The sequence below is a fragment of the Syngnathus floridae genome, chromosome 11 (assembly GCF_059516105.1).
Source record: "Syngnathus floridae isolate MCC-2025c chromosome 11, RoL_Sflo_1.0, whole genome shotgun sequence".
NCBI lineage: Eukaryota > Metazoa > Chordata > Actinopteri > Syngnathiformes > Syngnathidae > Syngnathus > Syngnathus floridae.
The window spans coordinates 15,186,633-15,206,820 of record NC_142423.1 but is presented as its reverse complement, the minus strand read 5'-3'; the positions used below and the strand labels follow the sequence as shown (position 1 = coordinate 15,206,820).

At 43.7% G+C, this 20,188-nt stretch overlaps 4 protein-coding genes and 1 long non-coding RNA gene across 6 annotated transcripts; 2 read left to right on the top strand and 3 right to left on the bottom strand.

The window, feature by feature from the left end:
- Window positions 1-157: 157 nt before the first annotated feature.
- tgm5l (transglutaminase 5, like) lies at window positions 158-6,316 on the bottom strand. Of its 2 annotated transcripts, XM_088390793.1 has the most exons (14): window positions 6,299-6,316; window positions 5,912-6,094; window positions 5,473-5,706; window positions 4,652-4,770; window positions 4,434-4,562; window positions 3,029-3,206; window positions 2,832-2,967; window positions 2,026-2,129; window positions 1,704-1,943; window positions 1,498-1,566; window positions 1,224-1,424; window positions 978-1,135; window positions 779-915; window positions 158-626 (listed from the first exon to the last, which is right to left on the bottom strand). In XM_088390793.1, exons 2-14 carry the CDS (start codon window positions 6,084-6,086, stop codon window positions 476-478), a joined length of 2,031 nt encoding a protein of 676 aa, XP_088246919.1. In that variant the 5' UTR covers window positions 6,087-6,094; window positions 6,299-6,316; the 3' UTR covers window positions 158-475. The 2 variants fall into 2 exon arrangements, with proteins under 2 accessions (XP_088246919.1, XP_088246918.1); XM_088390792.1 differs by lacking the exon at window positions 6,299-6,316 and having other exon boundaries at window positions 5,912-6,230.
- LOC148391400 (uncharacterized) lies at window positions 2,740-5,140 on the top strand. Its single transcript, XR_015861471.1, has 2 exons — window positions 2,740-4,364; window positions 4,655-5,140. It is a non-coding gene; the product is annotated as an uncharacterized LOC148391400 (long non-coding RNA).
- A 626-nt stretch (window positions 6,317-6,942) lies between the features above and the next one.
- On the bottom strand, window positions 6,943-8,781 carry pxmp4 (peroxisomal membrane protein 4). Its single transcript, XM_088390164.1, has 4 exons — window positions 8,578-8,781; window positions 8,423-8,485; window positions 7,675-7,873; window positions 6,943-7,341 (listed from the first exon to the last, which is right to left on the bottom strand). Exons 1-4 carry the CDS (start codon window positions 8,688-8,690, stop codon window positions 7,072-7,074), a joined length of 645 nt encoding a protein of 214 aa, XP_088246290.1. The 5' UTR covers window positions 8,691-8,781; the 3' UTR covers window positions 6,943-7,071.
- Window positions 8,782-9,475: 694 nt separating this feature from the next.
- Window positions 9,476-17,886, bottom strand: itcha (itchy E3 ubiquitin protein ligase a). The gene is made up of 24 exons (XM_088390163.1): window positions 17,747-17,886; window positions 16,684-16,740; window positions 16,309-16,450; window positions 16,084-16,208; window positions 15,454-15,585; window positions 15,193-15,232; window positions 14,864-15,042; window positions 14,543-14,774; window positions 14,342-14,437; window positions 13,845-14,019; window positions 13,694-13,763; window positions 13,529-13,613; window positions 12,817-12,945; window positions 12,671-12,743; window positions 12,364-12,435; window positions 12,201-12,289; window positions 11,969-12,128; window positions 11,537-11,670; window positions 11,267-11,407; window positions 11,077-11,197; window positions 10,897-11,001; window positions 10,712-10,808; window positions 10,540-10,612; window positions 9,476-10,410 (listed from the first exon to the last, which is right to left on the bottom strand). Exons 2-24 carry the CDS (start codon window positions 16,706-16,708, stop codon window positions 10,311-10,313), a joined length of 2,595 nt encoding a protein of 864 aa, XP_088246289.1. The 5' UTR covers window positions 16,709-16,740; window positions 17,747-17,886; the 3' UTR covers window positions 9,476-10,310.
- A 372-nt stretch (window positions 17,887-18,258) lies between these two features.
- Window positions 18,259-19,822, top strand: bloc1s1 (biogenesis of lysosomal organelles complex 1 subunit 1). Its single transcript, XM_088389776.1, has 4 exons — window positions 18,259-18,432; window positions 18,607-18,679; window positions 18,955-19,087; window positions 19,418-19,822. Exons 1-4 carry the CDS (start codon window positions 18,366-18,368, stop codon window positions 19,526-19,528), a joined length of 384 nt encoding a protein of 127 aa, XP_088245902.1. The 5' UTR covers window positions 18,259-18,365; the 3' UTR covers window positions 19,529-19,822.
- The last annotated feature ends 366 nt before the right edge of the window (window positions 19,823-20,188 follow it).

Genomic DNA, 20,188 nt, shown 5'->3' with positions numbered 1-20,188 from the left:
ATTTCACCCCTCAACACAGAGGCAACCATGGAATGCCTGAAATACTAACCTGCAAAAGCTGCATTTAAACATGTTGAACCTACTTTAAATAATATACTAGTTGAATTTGCCTTTGAGGGGTGACAACTTTATACAGTACAATAATATTGATGATACATTTTCAAAATTAGGATGCGTTTTAATGACTTTTTATAACAAGATACAAAAATAGTAGTAAAGGAAACATTCATGATTTATAAATATGAGTAGAATGCCACTAATTAAATTTGATAATAAATAACAGAAATTAAAAAAAATCAATTGGATTTCCATACAGTGTTATAAATTATTAAATGCACAAAATAGTGAAGTAGGGTACATATGAGACACATATCTTGATGTCACAACTTGTCAGTTTAAAAAAGGCTAGGTCGCAATTTTGCGAGTGTACAACGGCTGCATTCACATTTGGCGGTAAATCAAAAAGCACGTTGATTTAAAGAGGGCGGATGGAGATCATCTTGAATCCTCTGACGGTGGACTTGTTGGAGAGGGTCAGCAAAGCCTGAAGCATCTTAGTTCCCGTCATGCTGGGGACAAAGGCGATGCGTTGCTTTCCGCTTCCGCCTGGACGTAGCGCGAACATTCTGAAAAAAAAGAAAAAGAGCTCTTGAAATATATCAGTCATGTCGTGTTGACTTTAAATTGGATTGAAACTCGCGGCCATCATCAAAGAAAGTATCATTTTGTGCCGCTTCACTTGCCCCATCAAAAACTTCACGTGAAAATGTCAAATCACCTGAAGTTGGCGTGACCTTGGAGGAGGCTGGCGCCGGACACACTCAGCACGCCGCTTACGGGATGCGAGAACGGGTTCGTAAAGGTCACGTAGGCAATCTGCTCCTGGTGCAGCTCCAAGTTGTCTTCATCCTCAACCTGAAACAAGAAGCAGCATTAAAGATTTATTCATTTATTAAATACAAATTGTGTGCGTGTACCTGAATGATGATCTCTGGAGTGGCCACGTTGAACTCCTCGAAGGCCAGCAGGCGCTCGTGAGTGGCCATGTCCTCCAACACGGCCGCCAGGTTGACCAGGTCGTCCCCCACCGCGTCCTCGTATTGGTCCGGAAGAATTTGCTGCTTAAGGACCTTCACTGGACACACACACACACACACACAGACGTTCAGCATGAAGGATCACGCCAGTGTTGAAATGATTCAAGATGTGTGTGGCCTACCTACCTTCCAGCGGGCCCAAGTGTACCACACTATGGTTTTCCCAGAAAGTGTCTGCAGGGCTGTTGTTGTATTCTTTGATCGCCGCGTTGATGTGGACCTTGAGCATTTTGGCCACGGGCTGCCTGTTGATGACCTTCAGGGTAATGTGGATGACCGCACCAGCCATGGGAGTTTTATCTAAGGTCAGGATGGCAACCAGCTTGCCTGTTAGAAGGAAGATGAAGCAAAGTTGGCGTTTGGCAGTTGGAGACTTGATTTGGGTGACGGTTCTTCTTACCTGTGCCTCGCCTCAGCGTGGAGCTCTCTGAGCGGCAGGAACTGTTTGATGAGAGTGTTGAATAGGGGCCTGTTTGGGGAGGAGGTCATAAGCTGTTTAATATGCAATGATGCTCTTCAAATCCACTATGATAAAAATCCGGAATACTGTATTGCTTCAGTATCAGACGTAGCTTGGCAGAGCAAGGATGAGGATCTGGATCTTACTTTTGATGTTTTTATATTCCGGGGTGAGGTTGTGCAGCCTGGGGTAACCCACGGCTTTGGTACAGATGAGCGGCCCCACTCTCTCCGTGTCCACGCTGCGGCTCAGCACGCGACCCTGGCTCACCACGCACGTGTGGACGTCGGCGTTCACCTCGGCGTAAACGAAAGGGATGTCGTAGAAGAGATCCACGCGGCGCTCCTTGATGGCCTTGACGGGAGCCGGGCCGCAGCAGAACACACCTGGTCGAAAGAGACATGCTCGTCTTTCATACTTACTTGCGGGAGGTTAGGGCTTGCTTGGGGTCTGTGCTATTTTGCTCACCTCTGCTCCTGTGCTGCGGGGTGGGGTCCAGAGCCTGCCAGCCGTCCATGTCGCCGCCCAAATCCCGTCGAGTCATCCAGCACTCCACCCACACGTGAAAGTTCCTGTTTGAGGATTGCTCAACGTCACTATGTCGATAAGGTTAGCGAGTCCTTTGTTTGAGGCCTGCAATATGTCTGATCAATTGTGGAAATGAATGATTGTGGAAATAATTCACAGGCATGTGTATAAATATAGTGTTTAAAACCAAGAGCTACATATTTACTTCATGATAATCTTTTCAGATATTGCCTGGCGGAAAAAAGAAAAACAAAACATGGGAGACAAGAACACAGAGTAAGTTAACAGTAGCATCACACCGAAAGGTCCACTGAGTTATTTCAATTTCCCCCATTCTGTCAATTAAAATACATCCATAAATATCATGATACAATACATTAAGTGCAAGTAAGCATGTCATTCGAAAGCTATAAAACCCAATAAAATATCGATTTCAACATACAGCCACACGTAAATGTACTTTTTCCATTGTTTCGAATGAAAACCTTCACCAATAAACTGATCGATCGTAATAGCTACAAATAAAGCACATTGATTTCTCGTCGTCAAACCCACTCTTTGGGATTCTACTTTCTAAAAACCAAGCAATGAAAACAGAATTCAAGTCAAGCATGAAATGATATTGCGCTGCTTTCTATGTTTTGCTCTGTGGGATGGTTTGCATGATCCGAGGAGACTTGAATGATGTTGTTGATGACAACTGCAGAAGGAAAAGGCTCATCAATGGTGCTGCAAATCTTACTGACCATATTGAGTCTTTGGTGCTCTTCAGCTTCTTTCCCGTCTCGCTGTAGAACTCCTCGATAACCAGGTTGCCATTGGTATCATGAGCCGAGTTGAAGTTGGTGACGACGCGGCAAGGAATTCCAAGGACGCGCATGACTGAAACGATAAGGTGGCCATGAAAAAAGTTGCATCATGGACGGCGTGAGGAAATAATCACCTGTGCACATGACGGCGGCGAACACCCAGCACTGGCCGTACTTGACGGGTCGGTACCCGGACTGAGCCCAGGTCCTCAGGATGTCCCCGCTACCTGTCCACTTGGATGCGTGTACCCCGCCGCTGAAGTCGCCTGACCAGTTGCCTTTCAGCACACCGCGGTCATCCTCGCAGTTGATCTGAGTTGATGAAAGGTCAAAGACGGTTGAGGAAGGAAGGAAGGAAGGAAGGTCGGGGAGAAGCGCCAAGCGAATGACGCACTCCAAGCGTGTAGGAAGTCAATTTGATTTGCAGCTTTTATTCTAGCTGGTGACTCTACCCGATAATATCCTTTGTAATTCCTTCTCCTTCTTATTGCCACGAGTTTTCTAAAATACACTCTTTTTTTCTTTTTAAGATCGCTGACATTAGCTGAGCAGGTTTAAACATGTTCTTTCTTTTCCCATAGCTGCTGCGCATCCCCTAGTATTGAAACAGGATGACTTTCCCAATTATTTGTCACATCTTTTCTTCTGGATTTTTATTCTGCTACTCCGAAATTCATTCATTCATTGGTTGGTTGGTTCGTTCATTCATTCATCCATCCAGTCAGTCATCATCAATGAACTCATGATACATTAAAAAGAGAATTGTTGTTGTTTTTTTCTAGCTGCTGCACCTACCCTAACGTCACATTTTCAATAATTGGTTTTACTGAGTTGACTTTATTTTCAAGTTTTTGTCACGGTCCGTCTCCATTGGGTTCCTTGTTTTACTGTTGCCATGGTTTCTGTTGGCCTCGCCTCGCCTCGCCCCTCCCCTCCCATCCCCTCCCTTCCTGTGTCTACTCTCAATCAATGTACTAATCACAGTCAGCTGCCTCTCTCTCGTTACCTGTCGCCTATTTAAGTCCTGTCTGCGTGTCACTCTGTCGGATTGTTCTCGTCTCGCGTCACGTCCGTTGTCGGCTTTCTTGTCTTTATCATGTCTTTATCATGTCTTTCTGTTCAGTTCTTTGGTCGCCCAGCTCTATTCCCTTCATGACAGGTTTTATATTTGATCTATATGTATATAACATTGCTGAAGTCAGCAGGTCTGAAGATGTTTTTCTTCGTTGTTCTCCTTTCTCCCAAAAGTTTCTTCTGAACGCTTAACCTCATTTTCAGGAGTTACTATCCTGAAAAACATTGTACATCTATTTCTTTTTGCATTGTGCCTGCCGCTTCACTTCCTGGCTTGCATTTAAATGAGTTGAATCATTTTTTTTGCTCAGCAGGTTTCTCCAGCCCACATTGTTGATCTCAAGCAGACGGCACGGTGTTCCCGCTTAATGGGCTCGAGTGGTGTCACCACTCTAGGTGAGTGAGCGAGTGAAAGGGCATACCCGGTCGGCGGGGGTGTCGCTGGATGATTCATTGTTTGCTCACCATGGCTGAAACTACTCGGCTGATGTAGACTGGGTTGTTGCGGTACAGGTAATCCGCCCTCTTATTGCGTTGGTGCTGAGGGCTGATATTGAGCAAGCTGAGACACGCTTCCAGGACATCTGGCTCAAACTGCACAAAAAAAGCCAAAGACAAAGCCAAAGAGTGACATTTGGCCCATCCACGTGTGACTTCATGAGTGCACTTTTTTGTCTTCATACCAGGTCCATGGACCAGGGTCTGGACACGACGTTGGTAGCCGTCCCCATGAAGAGCAAACTTGAGTCATTCTGCACGTATTCCTCCCTCTGGTCCTCGAAGGGAATGTAGACGCTGTCAGCTGGGAAACATTTATTGATAAAAAAATTAGTCATTGATTTGATGTGCTTTGTGAAAAACAATCCATAGATATCCATACATCTCAGAAAATTAGAATATTGTGATAAAGTTCTTTTAAGTTTTAAGATAAAGTTTTCTTAAGCTGTAAGCCATAATCAGCCATAATAAAAGGCTAGCAATATTTCAGTTGATTTGTAATGAATCCAGAATGTATGACATTTCTGCTTTTTTAATTGCATTACAGAAAATAAAGAAGTTGATCACAATATTCTAATTTTCTGAGACAGTCCTGTGCGTTACAATTAAAAAATAACTGATATTGAAAAAAGATTAAACTGTGCAATATAAAAATAAATCAAATAATTCAACAATTAGCATGTTTTAGCATCATGATAATGGTGTGTCTAAGACTTTATCTTACTCGCGTAAATTAACAGTAGGGGTGTGATTATTCCCATACCGATCATAGATGAGTGAGATTGGCCGATACTTATTCTGATCATACAGATGAGTAGCACCTTTTCAAATGTTAGAGCTGCTTGTAAAAACAGTACATTATGTCAAATAGACAACGGATGAAATGCCCAAACTTATATTCTGATTCAATTACAGCTTTGCTCTGTGTAATGTACTACTATCTACCGTATTTGTTTATTGACAATCATAGTATTGTGAGCCAAGTGAAATCTCAAGTGTGACTCACCACGACACCAGGGGTTGCAGAGCAGAATAAATTTGCCCAAAGCGCGAAATTTCAACTTCTTTTGGGCAAACCCCAACACTTTGAAAGTGTAGCAGCCCACCGAGGCCGAGGCAGGGGCGCAGATGAACACCGATGGGTTGCTCGCGTCCAGGCTCTCGGGGTCCAGAAAGGCCACCCAACGAGATGAAGAAATGTTGCCAGACAGAGTGACGGGCATGGTCACATACAGGCGGCCTGAGGAGAGAAAAGCAATATCGGTTTCAAAAATAATAGATTGCATAGCGTTTTTCTACACAGAAATACTTCAATGCATGCACATATATTTAAGTGCCGTGCAATATGAGATGGTTTTTATCTTTGGCTCATTCGAGTAAAACGCTGAAGGCGATGATGGATGGATGGAGGGATGGCAGACAGACAGACGGACAGACAGACCTACCAAGCATGACTTTGATCCTCAGCGTGTCGGTGCGGGAGTTAAAAGGGCAATCATTCATAGGCAGGCTGACTCTGAACGGCGAGCCCCTTCGGAGTACCAGAGCTTTGGAGTGGCAGAAGCCGGCCGTCCGGTGGCGTTGCAGGTTCTCCTCAATTTCCAAGTCAACTTGTTTCATGTCCAAATCTGCAGGTAGACACAGACGATTGAGTATTTCTGCGTTTACAGAAGACAGACTAAGAGATAATCTGACGTTAGTCTCTCCGCCAAACGCTATAAATGCCTTTGTCACACCCACAGACAGCATTCCATTCAGTCCAAATTGGAACACATTGTGTGTAAGTGTCGTTTCCAATGAAAACATAGACTGTAACAAGGTGCCGCACACACCTCGAAATACCTGGAGGGCAACATCAACCACTCGCTGTGACTAATCTCACTCACCCAACTTTGCCATATTTACAGTGGATAATTTATGACGACAACAAACAAGATTTTCCAGCTGCTTTTGCGTGCCACGCTCTTTCTCAAGCACTGCCACCAATTCATCCAAACTAATCAGACCCACACCCTTTTATTTTGCGCAATCAGTTACTTTTTAGAAACGTTCATATATCAAATCTTTTTTGTACAAGCATATGTATTTAGGATGCGGTTTTTGATTTGGAAAAAGTGTTTCAACTTTGAAACACAATTTTTCCTATTTTTGTTAGGAAATACAATTTTGCTTTGAGATTTTGTAATACATACTGGAGTTGTGTTGAACCCATATAGCATAACATTTGCATGTGGTATAGTGCAAGTGTACTGTATGTCTTTTTTTAAATTACAATCCTTTTTTGACTTTATTATGTCTTGTTTCTGCACCTTACCAAATATGCAAATCCGTGTGTAATAATTGTGTGAAGTACTGTAGAAGTTTGACTTTTTGACTCAAACTCCTGAACTGGACAAAACAGTCATCTCACGACCTTTGATGTTTAGGTGGTACACCGAAGTGCTGCTTTCGAGAAAGCCAACGGGCAACCAAAGGCTTAGTGCAACCAGTCTTTTATTGTGTGGCCTATTCATACGTATCACATCAATTATTTACACCTTCAATTCATAAATGGCACCGCATCATGGCCTGCGTCTTCTTCTTCAAGACAAGCCACGTCAAATGTTCACTTTGGAACAGCTGTCCTGGACTTGTTGTAGATCAGAAAATCCGAGATGTCGTGCCACACGTTGCTGTCGTGGTAGAGGTAGTTCATAGATGACTGCAGCGACGGCTGCAAGGTGTGCGGGTGGTACTCGAAAAGCCACAAGACCACCCCCCACACCAGGGTGGCAAAAAGCGGGAAGGGGTCTCGTTTAGGCTGCGGGATCACTCCTTTTTCCACGGCCAGACGCGAAAGGGCGAACAGGATTCGGGACAGCAAGTACATGTTGATCTGGAACCACAGCAGACCGGATGGAGCAAATCTCTTGGGGTTTGCGTGATCTTAAATACATTTCCCCCTGTATATTCCGGGCCAAGCGCCAATCGTCAAGTTTGACATCGTTTTTGATTGATGACAGGGTTAAGCGTGGGTGGGTAGGTATTCTACAATTATAAAACCAAGTGTGGGTCGTTTACTTCGTTCAAACATCACCTGATAATCATAGTTAATGAAGGCGCGTCGATGGCTGGAACAAACTGATTAACTTGATACGGGGACAGATTGTGTCCGAATTCTTCTGTAATACTATACTTTGAGAACAAATCAAGAGGAATGACAAAATACCTGACTGTTGATGTTGTTGTTGTCACCAAACACCAACCATCCTCCGACGCATGCGGCCAGGAAGGAGTGAGACTGCAAACTGCGGCCCTGGAATTTCTGCTGCAAGGCCTGCAGTCCCTTGTACGTGAACACAAAGTACGCCAGGTTGCGCGAGTGCGTGTAGGTGGCCTTCAATATGGCTCGGAATTTCTCCGCCAAACTGTTAAAGGAGAGAAAGCAACAGAAAAACAATCACTTGGACTTATGGAAGAATAAAAGAGAGAAAAACAAGAAAAAACATTTGAATTGGAACCAACAGATGTGCATACTTAAACCAAAATCAGAGCTGCATCCTGATTAAATGGGGATTAAATATCAATTTAGTGCCCCGTTTCAATGTTCAACTTTTACTCAATTAACTCCATTATAACACTTTGTGAATATGTACTAGCTGGAAATGGCAACATTAAACAGCCACACTATTTTCAGTTCATCAAGTGACTTTGGTTGCTGCTGAAGCTCATGATCCACTTTCCTTAGATAAGATTAATTTTTCATGGGATGTTTGAATTCTTTTGACTCTATAGCAAACACTTGAGTTCAGTGATTATTAGGACGTGGAGACCAATACATTTCATAATGATTTTATATGTGCATTTATGCAAAGCAAGACTCTTGATGAGTCAATAGCTGGAGTCATAAATGGTCATTCATTCAGTGTACAGCTTGATTATGCACAACTGGCTGGATCAGTCAAATAACTGCTTACCTTCCACTCCGAAATAAAAAAGTCATGACAAATGCATGTGGTGCTCTGATTTTAGCTCCATATCTGGGACACACAAATTGGAGACAATTAAATTAAGAACAACTATGTCATAACTTGACCGAGCAGTACACAAGTAGTTTGAGGTACAAACTCACACGGCACCATTTCGGAAGCCTTTGAGAATAGCCAGAGCTGCTTTGTATTTTTCTTGTTGTAAAAGGTGATTGACGGTATAAAGTAAAGTTTGAAGCATCTCTGACACCGCCATGACTGTTTATTGACAAGTCTTGTTGGGGGGACATCAATTCAGGTTGCACAAGTACAGTAAAGGGCGTCACTCTCAAATGATGCCGTCGTGAAACAAAACAAAACAAAACAAAAATCCCGTAACACGCTGACGCGGTCATAATCATATTTAATAGTAATGTCAAATGTGAAAATTGTTTTCTTTAGTAATATATAGTTACATCGTTCGGCGTTACAGCCTAAAGTCATTCCATCTTCGTCATACAATGCCCCGTATACGTGGATAAATATGAAATGGATCATAAAATCATTTGATTGAGTGATCACACCTAATCATACCGATTTAAAGGTTTGTCAAATTATTTTAATGAGTGAGTTCAAACTTAGCAGCCACAACAAAGTACACATCAATTTCAAATGACAACTTTTGATTGATGTCAGCAGTGTTTGTAGTGGTGTACCGTATAAATACATCCCACCATACTAAGGTCATTGCTACTATCATTTACCTGATGGTAGGCAAAATATCTCATAAAAGCCGCACAGACCTACCTAATATTATGGCCATGACAAAATCAAGCATCACACACAGTGACCATTTGTAAAGTTGAAGTTTTGGGAATGTATAGGTAAATTAGGTCTTTGACTTTCCCCCCCTCCTTCCTTATTCTAAATAAGACTTGCAAACAGCGTGTCAGATTGATCCTCAAAGGGGAAGTAAAGCCTCAATAATGATCATACCTGACGCCCTATAAAACTAGGGCCATCCGTTTCACTTCCAGGCACCAATCACAAAGAGAATCACTATTTGTGTGAATACGTGAATTTAAACAAGTGTATTTCAATTCCATTAGTCACTTAACACATTAAATACTCATGGTTCCGCTTCTTATCTACCGAAGATCATTTTGTAGACACAAGACTTTGCTACCGCTCAGTGGGAATAGAACATTATTTTACAAATTGCAACACACAGGGTTGTTCCCACTTCATCAGTAACAATTTTTTTTTTTCAACCAATTATTTGTCATTCATCCACAGATTACAAAAGGACCCCCCTCCCCCCAAGGTCCAACGTATTTACATTACATTGGAAGTGTCCCTTATTTTAGGGACGTTTGGTCCTATGAAATTAAAACTACAAATATATGCAACATATTGGAGAGTGAAGTGCGCACTAAGTAAGTGGAAACATATCCCGTAAAGTGATCAGAAACAATTGTTGGTAGAGTTACAAAACTACTGCACTTTAAAAAAATACAAGATCTCTCTGGGACAATCACACGGCCTTTGCCACTCACAGTTCACGTGCAAACTACGTTCAAGAAAGTGAGCAACTTAAAAGTGACACTTTAGGAAAATGGTGAAGAAAGGAGGTGTACGTGCTACATCTCAGTCAGTCCAGTCACAACACTTTTGGAGAGATGAAAGAAGAAACCAAATATCATCTGGATTTCAAATCTGAGTGCAGAGTCTATTTCACACGTGCACAGGCTGTGATTTCAGATTAGATGCAGAGAGGAGATGGACAAGGTCTCAAACAGCTCTTGAAGCAACTGTGATTGCATACGGTCGATGTGACGTGGGGATAAAAGCAGGTGCTGGCTGGAGAGATGCAGGAGAAAGGTGCAGCGTGCTGCGGTTACTCCTGCCCGAAACCTTCCGTCTCTTCGATGGCGAGCATGAGCTTCTCCTTAAGTTGCTCGTAGCTCTTGTACGGAGGCAGGTCCAGACGATTAAAGCTTGGCAGAACAATAGAGAGACAAGAATAACTGAAATGGTCGTTCGTTGGAATGAGTTTGTTGGGGGGGGGGGCACCCTAAAACTTTGCCAAATGATCAGGATGTAAATAAGAAGTAAACTGGACGTACCATGTGTGACTTCGCGGAAGCCAGTTCTCTTTTCCCACCTTTTCAATGCAGAACTTCTGCGGGCCGTTGCTTCCTTCATTTATTCATTAAAAAAAAAAGAGAATTAGGGGGGAAATGTCAATGAAGCAAAGCAAATGACGGTGTGATTAACAAGGAAATTGTGACCAAGTACCCATGAGGTCAGCAAAGCCGCCGAGGGGAAGGCGACATGTTCCCGTTACAAACTGCAGCAGTCGCATCCTCTTCTCATTGTCCATCTCCTTTGCAAACTGCAAACAGACACGTTGTTGTGTGTTCAAGGGTTTGTCTGCTGATACAACCACATCCGGTCAAATTTTAGCTGAGCACACAACCGACCTGCCAGAACCAACATATTTGCTTGCTCGTCCGAGCGTAATTCTTGTAGATGGTGTTCCTCTGCCAGTCCACCAGGTCAATCTCCTGCATGCCACACAGCATCACCTAAAGATAGCAAGCAAGTGAGCAAGACCTTGTGGGATTTCGTTAGCCCTCAACCGCGGCGAGGTTCACAAGTACCTCTAGTTCCTTAGCGTCAAAGTATTGAAGGTACTGCTGCGGCAGAACTTCGTTGAAGCCCTCAAAGAAGGCCTGGGTCTGCTCCTCCACACCTCTGGACAGCCTCCACTCGGCCACCAACCTGACATCAGCGCATGAAGTAAGGGTGTGCTCCCCGCCAATCAGTGTGTTTGGAGTGAGAAAATGGCACCTGATGTACTCCTCCTTGTTTTCCTCAGTCACTTGAACGTTGCCACCATCCGGTTTGAGCTCGTGCGTGGTCACCTCTCCCAGGATCTCTTTGTCGACGGAGAAGAACATCTCCAGACCGCACTCTTCTATGTTGTTATCCCTTAGAAAGGCCACAGTTCCTAACATTAGCTAGCATATTCGAACAAAATCCAACGATGCAAAATGTCAACCAAACCAAGACTGTCTTCCGTCAGCTGTCAAGTATTCAAAGTTAAAACCTCCAACCTACTTGATCCATATCAGAGAGTTGTAAAACTCGGGATCCACAGACTCCAAGTCTTTGAGGGCCAGAGGCTTGTTCAGGATGCGCTTGTAGAAGGGCAACGAGAAACCCGTGTCGATGAACTTGCCGTGGAACAAAGCCTGAGATGAAAGAAAACGCGTCGGAGGAAAGTGAGTTTAGAAATCATTTGGACTTGTTCGAAAAAGCAGTTTCAGTTTGGACTGAGTTCTCCCAGATTCAAAAACATGTGTGATAGGTCCACACTGACGACTACAAAGTTCCCACAGGAGTGAAAAACAAATGGTTGTCTATCTATGATCTATAATCAGGCTGTCTGTCCCAATATACGTATCTCAAATTGCTGTTCTTTTTTTTCTTCCTTTTGTCAATTGCTGCCTGTCCCTGCTTCAGAGTAACAGGACACTGAGCTGCAGTTACCATGGCGATCAAGCGCCCGATGAACTTGAAGTACTTGAGGTGGTCCGGGTTGATGTAGGAGGCGGGGTTGATTTGCAGACAGTAGTTATCCTTGCCGGCGTACTCGAAAAGGCAGTACATGGGGTTGAGCACTTCATGAGAAAGCAAGAAAAACCATTCCCTGCAAGGCAAGAATCGATACAACAGAAAGTCAGCAATGCGCTACACCAAGAGGAAAAAAAAAGATCGTTACCTGGCTACACCGCCATAGTCCAAACCTTCCTCCCCAGGAAAAATGATATACAGTCTCCGTCTCAGATCTTGAGGGTGGAAGCTCATGATCTTTGGAAGAAACAGTTCAATCATGATTACAAAACGTCATGGAGGTTTGGTTTGGTTTGGTTTGCTTTCAGTACCTGTTGGAATGAGTCCTCAAACAAGGTTTTCCTGGACACAGAAATCTTAATGTACTGAGGCATGGACAGTTGCTGTGTGGGAATAAGAATACAAAAATCAAAATGATACATAACTTCAAATCACCCTGGGATAATGTACTCGTCATGACAGGATTTGATTGAAGGAATTCCAAAACTCCCTTTTTGTTTGATCAACTCAGCAAATAAGGTGTCTGACTTGAGATGCTGTGTCGCTGCCCTTGCATAAACAAAGCTGCCTTGCCAAATGACTTTCAATTCCAATGCAAATCAAATCTGCCTCTCTTACCTGACACCAGAACCTGAAGTATTGCACTTTGGCTTTGAAATCCCTGACGTAGGTAATCTGCGGTCCGTTTTCACTGTTCAAAAACAACAGCAAGGATTTGAGCCCGAGAAAGGCGTCTATGTAGGACTCCTTAAGCGACAACTCACAGCGAGGATTTGCCCGTGCGAGGGTCAATGTAGGTGGTGGTTCGCCTGTTGTGATCCACAAAGTAGGGGATGCCGTCCACGGTGAACCTCATCTCCCAGCCCTCAGGCAAAGGCTTGTCATTCAGCAGCCTGAAAAAGCATCAAAACAACATTTCAAATATCACTGAATAGGATTCAGTCACCATCATTTACTTGAAATTATTTTTTCTTTGCCAATCAAAAATCCAAATGACAGAAAATGTATCTGTAAAATGCTCCATGATGAAAAAAAAGGTGCAAAAAAAATCTTTCCTGCTTTGAAAGGAAATATAAGAGCAAAGTATGACAATAGCATCCCTTGGAGGTAAGAATAGACCAATACAACAGTTTACCCAGCAACTCAAGTACTACAGAATAGTTCATGTGCAAATTCCTGTTATGTCGCCACTGTATTGCTGGAAGTGAGGATGCCACATATACATACATATAGGTAAGAAGGATTGTATAACGGTATATACTATCAATTTTATGCTACTGATGATTTTTTTCTGTGAAAGTTACTTTGGACTTTTAGTTGGCTGCAACTTTTGCCATGATGCCATACCATTTACCGGTGGTTCCAATATTGCTTCGCAGCAAAACTGGTGAGCCGACAGTCAGCCGCTCATTCAAAGCATCTCCCGATCCCTGCACAGTTTGTCCACATCCCTATGCTCAAATCATGCACACCCACCCTTGTGTCCTGGGGTCTTCCCATTGGGTCGTTCGGGTCGGGTGATGGACAAAATACACCCTGCCATTTGTGTCCGTTCTCTTTTCTGTGATCACAGGTAGGAGAAAATGTATTCGAAGTGATTTTCTAACAAAACTAGCGTGATAAGAAATGGGTGGTATTTACCCCAGCCACGTGGCAGAGGACCCAGTGGATCAAACTCTTTGTTAGAGGTGGCCGCCAACTGGTCCTGAATCTGAAAGGGGGGGGGGGCACCTTTAATATCACAACTCCTTGAAATGGGGCTTTTGATGGTAAAGGGCGCTCTCCTTCTCACCCCGTAGATGAACCTCTGGTTGAACTGCTGCATGGCTCCCTGCAGCTGACTGCGCTGATGCTGCCACTCCTCGTAGTTGCGTACAGACTCTTGCGTGGGGCGCTGCCAAGTGGTGGTCCTGGTGATGTGGTCGACAAAGTAGACGCGGCCCATGGGATCTACCCTGCGCTCCCACCTGTGCGCACGTTTACTTGAATCAAACTGCTACAAGTCCAATACACTGGCATCTTCATTGAGCAGTGGAAGCTACGTATCTCTTCAAGTTCACATTTTCCATGCAGTGTTCATAAGTGTGCCTTTTCAACATGTGACAAGTTTAAATAGAGTCGACTGCATGGTTTGCAAATGACTACTCTGATCACTATTATGACTGACTACTCTGTGGACTCTTTCTCTTGCATCATGGCGAATCGAGCTGCTGCTGGGACAAATCCTCTTATTTCATTTTGGTATGGCAAATTTGTTGGTTTGAATCATGAGCAGGAGTACAGCCTTACCCTGTAGGCAGCGACTCTGGCCGTTCCCAGGTTGTTCTCTTCTCAATGTGATCGACAAAGTACATGCGTCCATTCTGGGTCATTCGCTGCTCCCAACTGTACTGAACAAAATGAGACATGTCAGTATGTCAAGCCTAATTGCGAAACTAAAAGGAGAACATCCCTCATATTTTGTGAGTAGTAGATGTGAGATGTCTGTACCCTTGCGGCAAGGGGCCGCTGCTCATCGGCGAGACTCTCGGAGCGGCTGTGGAAGGTGCTGCCAGGGCCGCTGGCTTGGGGCCACTCTCGGCCGGGGGCCTGGCTATAGCTCCGGCTGCAGCTGACCCCGAATCCACCTGCTGATCCAAAGCCCCACTGGTGGATGCCTGGGAGGAGGCGTCAGTTGCCGGACCCTCGCTCATCTCGCTAGGAGAGGAGCTGCTGGAGGAAGCTGGAAAGGTCAGCAGTAAACACTTAGAGCCGCTTGTTACTCCTTTAAAAAATTGAAAGGAACAAAGAAGCTGAATGGAGTTCTCGTACTACTTGGTGAGATGGCAGATCTACCAGGTGCAGAAGAAGGCCGGGCCAATCGAGAGCGAAAAGACCCGCCGGGTCCGCCTGGAGAACGGGAAGGGGAGTTTGCCCCGTTGACAGTGCGCGCGTCGGGCACGATGACCCACTCATCCAAGTCACTGGAGGGCGACGCGTCTCTGCTTGCCCTGCAAAATTTGGATGGAACGTTTTGATGAGGGTTGATTCTTTGTTTCATGACGTCAAATACATATTTTCCATTGCTTGTGGAATTGGGTCCGATAAGTGTCAAATCAAACAACCATATCTTCCAAGCTTCAGTTAAAGTTGACCCCCACCTGTTGCCATTTGGTCTGGCACCATCTTTTAGGACAGAAGCTGGAATGAAAAGAAAGGAGACATGATTTAGAACTGAATTCCATCACACTGCTAGCCTTTGCGAATATTTTGGTCAGTCAATTTAGCTTCACAAGAGCGGCAGAACACGCAAGACTGGAAGCCCAATCATAAAATGTTTACACTCCACTCCAATCTCTATACAAAGCAGCGGACACATTTTCATGAATGAAAAATGCACTGTGCTCCAAGAATCCTTTCACCGTGGTCTCTCTCTGCTGCGGAAAAGGCTTCCGGGTCCACATGCATTCCATCCAGACAGACGGACAGGTCGCCGACGATATCTCGGGAATCTCTGTCAGAACACAGCTGCAGTGTCTGGACCACCTCGCACACTGAGGACCACAGAAACACAACACACGCCTTCCTGTATTTCTTCCAATTATTTTCGTCTTATTGCACACTCGGTCGGTCGACAGTACGTGTAGGTCTTCCTGAATGGGCCGGTGGTGTGCGGATTGCTTGTACATTTAGCACATGTGAAATGATAAGCCTTGCTTTAAAACACAATAACTGTGAACCGTGTAAACTGTAAATGAATGGATACAATCAAAAATACAAGCTTTTTTCATTTTCCTTTTTAGTGAAAAAGGAACCATTGACCTTCCTTCCCCCCTTTCAGGTAGGACCAAAGCATTCCAAAATATTACCCTACCAAACAAAGTAGGTTCCATTTGCGTAATGAGTGTGCAAATCCTCTGGCAAAGTTGTGTGCTGTGTCAGCATCTAAAACCACGCTTGATAGATCCTGGTTCAGATAAGTCTGAGCTCATCCCTCACCCCTTGGAGGGGAAATATCAACTCCAATGCGCCAATTCATAGCGAGCGCTCACATTTCAGCTCGTTGGCCTTCAGGGTGTCACAGATCTCCAGCGTAGCCATTCCCAACAAGATGTCCGCCTTCAGTGTCTGGTGGCTCCACACGCGGAATATCAGCTTGCTGACAGGTGTCACGATACTGCCAGCCAAGCAGAGACCAGTTAAGTCCAGGCATGAAGTCCGAAGAAGAAAGTGACTCAATAGGCGGGGTTAAAAGAAACGGCTAGACTACTACTTACACGGTGACAGCCTGCTTCCATTTTGGACTATGCGTATTGTTGCACTTTTCTGTCCGCTTTGATTGGCCGTCCACGGCTACCTCGACGTACGGACTGGGACCGAACCAGTTCTTTTTGTTTTCCTTGAGTTTGGCAGAAAGCACTGAAAAGGGGTACCAAACATCACATTCTGCACATAGAGTGGTGTCGTGAGATGCGACTTTCGCATTCGCAATCTTCAAATGTCAAATCACGTTTTTCCGTACACAAATTGTATCTTTATGTGTGAGCAAGAATTCATGACCCTTGGAATATTGTTGACAAAAGCTTAGCACGAAAATGTAATTAAAAACCTGAGAATGTTTTCAAATGTAAAAAGAATCCACAATATGATACCTGTGACTTGTAATTGGGCCTTCATAGTTCATCCATAACACTGTGAAGAACCAGGAACTGTAACATAAGATTGAAATGCAGCGTTATCGATGCAAACTACTTCAAGAGTCATTTGCATGCTCGCTGCTCGCACTTAAAATGTTGCAATATAGTTTGCAAGTGAAAGATTTATATTTGCACAACCTTTTATGCTAACCCCCTTATCAAAGTCAAAGTCAGCTTTATTGTCAATTTGTCCACATGCCAAAGACACACAAAGAAACCGAAATTTCGTTCCCCGCATTAAATAAACCTACACTACCCGGGCAGTTTTATTGCCATGTGGCAAAGGATGAGGTGCTACCACAGAGAACAAACACAAGCTGGAGGAGCACTATTTGGCAAGGGAACAGTTCATTTGGAAGAAAATCATTACTCACCAGTGATGTAACAATATATAAACACTTATGTGAGCTCTCATTCTGATGTGAGGCTGTTGTTTTGGCATCCTAACTTTTCAGCTAATAAATGACTGCATGCAAAATGGGAAAATGTGTGATCCAGTGAATGTCATGTGTGTGAAAGGGAACCTCGAAACAACATGCGACCAGCTCTTGACACTCACTGCCTTTACATTAAGTTATGCAATGACGTGCTTGGTTAAGCTTGGCTATTTCGAGGAGTGTGGGAGTCGCTTCTGCAGAATAGAAAATCCCACCCTGAGCTAAAGCTACAATGCTCATCTTTTTTTCTCATATTAATTAAGAGCAAACAACGACTGTGTTATATTTTGCCCCTTTACGCCTGCTGACTACTTGGCAGGTTAACAAGCTAGTTAATACACAGGCATAACGACGTCAACAACAACAACAATAATAATACATGTTTTAATTATTATGACAGCTGTTTAAATATGAAGAAAAGTTGATTCAGCATGTTAAAAAAAAGTTTCAACGCCCGTGAATGTACCGTTCAAGATGATTAAACAATCATTAAATGCAGGATTAATGCTAACGTCGACCCGGCCGGCGCTCCGGGCTTTTCGTCAAGGAAATTTGGAACTCTAACCGGCACCACTGCATACCTGACACGGGCAGGCGATAAAGGGACACGGGGCTAGTTTCTCCTAACGTCGTGTCGGGGTGATTGTCACGTTACTGTTGCCATCTGTATGCCATCACTGCAGACGGTCCAAAGGCTCGCATCACTAGCAGGAATAGCGATGGTAGCGTTTCCGGTGCAAGATTTTCAAAACAAAAGTCAAAAGCGACTCATTCGCTGGAGGTTTGGTTTGAACTGTTAGTAAGGGCTGAAACAATATAGTAAAATGAATCATTTATACTTTTTATCCATCAAAAGCAGATTCAACAATCGCAAAATTGTGAAACACAAGTCATGTATTTTCTTTTGAAGGCTGTTTTGGTTTGACGTCATCTTGCAAAAAGCCGAATAAAACCAAAATCGCAAAAGCGCATTTAATGCTCTACCCTCTCCCAGTCTGTTAAATTGTATCAAACTTTAATTTATTTCCATTTCTATCATAATATAGTGGCATTTCTCGAAGGGCTAACGCGGAAGTAGTATATGTGACGTCATCTCGAAGGGGAGGTTCCTCACTTTGCCTGTCAGCTGATCGCATCCTGCAACGCTTCCCTGTGTTGTTTCTTATTCGTTTTAACAAACTTTTCAACACTTCCAGTTGAATGAAGATGTTGTCTCGTTTGCTGAAGGAGCACCAGGCGAAGCAAAACGAGCGGAGGGAGCAGCAGGGTAAGCAGAGCTTTCCCGATCATTCTTGAGCCGACTGGCCACTATGCTAATAACAAAACAAACAAAAAAGTCCATGCCGACTATTTGTGTGCGATGAGCAATATGTTTAGCACTACAGTCCACAACGCCTTGTCACTTTTAGTGATGTGTTTGAACCTTTTTACGTTCAATCAGAACGACGTAGACGTGAAGCCATTAACGCAGCTACCTGCCTTACGGGAGCCCTGGTGGACCACCTCAACGTTGGGTAAGGACGTCTTAATTTTTTGCAGCGTTCATATTAATGAATTACAGCCAAAAAGAAGCCTAAATGCAACAGCATGTAAGTGGTGAAAAACGCAAGATACCCTTTGTTTTCCTCCTTTATGATGTAACTTGATAATATTACACTTTACCTAGACAATAAGCATAAAAACGATTGTAAATGTGACCAAATCAACTTTACCATAACACCAACCTTGATTAAGGTCTGGCAGAAGTTTTTTGTTTTGTTTATTTAACCAAGGCGCTTCTTGTTTTCAGCGTGGCCCAGGCGTACGTCAACCAACGCAAGCTCGACCACGAGGTGAAAACTCTCCAAGTTCAGGCTGGTCAGTTTTCCAAGCAGACTGCACAGTGGATTAGCATGGTAGAGGGCTTCAATCAGGCCCTGAAGGTAAGTTAGATAACATGTCCTCACAGATGTGACTATAATGAATCAAACTGACTTTATTTATGTTGTAACCCTTTGAGTCTCAAAGACATTTAACCATGGTATTTTTTTTTATTTGGCATCGTAGGTGACACCATAACCACAGTTAGAGGAGCAATTAACGTTCTCTAGCTAGTAACTCGGCTATAGTTAACAGTTCAAAGGCAGCTGAGGGCCCCGTGGGTTAAGGTTGTAGTCCCTGGAGGTGGACAAAAAGTTCAAATGGAAGTATAAGATTTGATTGCGAATTGCAGCCACTGTTGGAGGAAATCAACGCTCTTGATTTGAAACTAGGAAATTGGGGATGTGGAGAACTGGGCCCGCAGCATTGAGATGGACATGAGGACCATCGCCACAGCTCTGGAGTACGTGCACAAGGGTCAGCTTCAGTCAGCCCCCTCGTAGATGCTTCGGCAGACGGGTAGCGATGCTACAAAGAACCATGGAACAACAAAAGACGATATGGAGCACAAAATGTGAAGCCGGGCGGCTCGCTTCATTACACTTTTGCAGCAGTGCAAAATATGTCAGTTCACACGCATGTTTGCTTATTTGTAAAGTTGACGTGTGCACTACCATTTATGTAAAAGAGTTTCATCTCTGGAACCATACATGTCAGTATTAATGTTTATTAACAGTGTGCAACGTGTGTCGAGTTCGATTTTTTATTCATAAAGAAAAGACCATCCTGAAATAAAATGTGTTGTTGTCTTTCACCCAACAATTATCAAAAGATACAATTCCTAGCAGGAAGAGGCTACACCCAGCAATGAAAAAATGTCATAGCGTCACGCTCATGGTCTAAAACACGAAAGAGAAATATTTGCTTGGAGATCAAACTTGTATCAGACGGAGTTGAAAAGAAAGTTCTGCCAGCTGCCCCTCAAATCTGTTGAGGAATAAAGCAGTGGAACACGTGATGTAGAATAATAAGCTCTTACACAACAGAGGAGTGACGTGTTTCCATTCTTGGGAGAGAGTTTTGTTTGCTTTTAAATGAAACTTAATATGACTTTGGACTTGTGGCAAAATATCTCACATTGAAGCAATTCCGCTGCAGCTTAG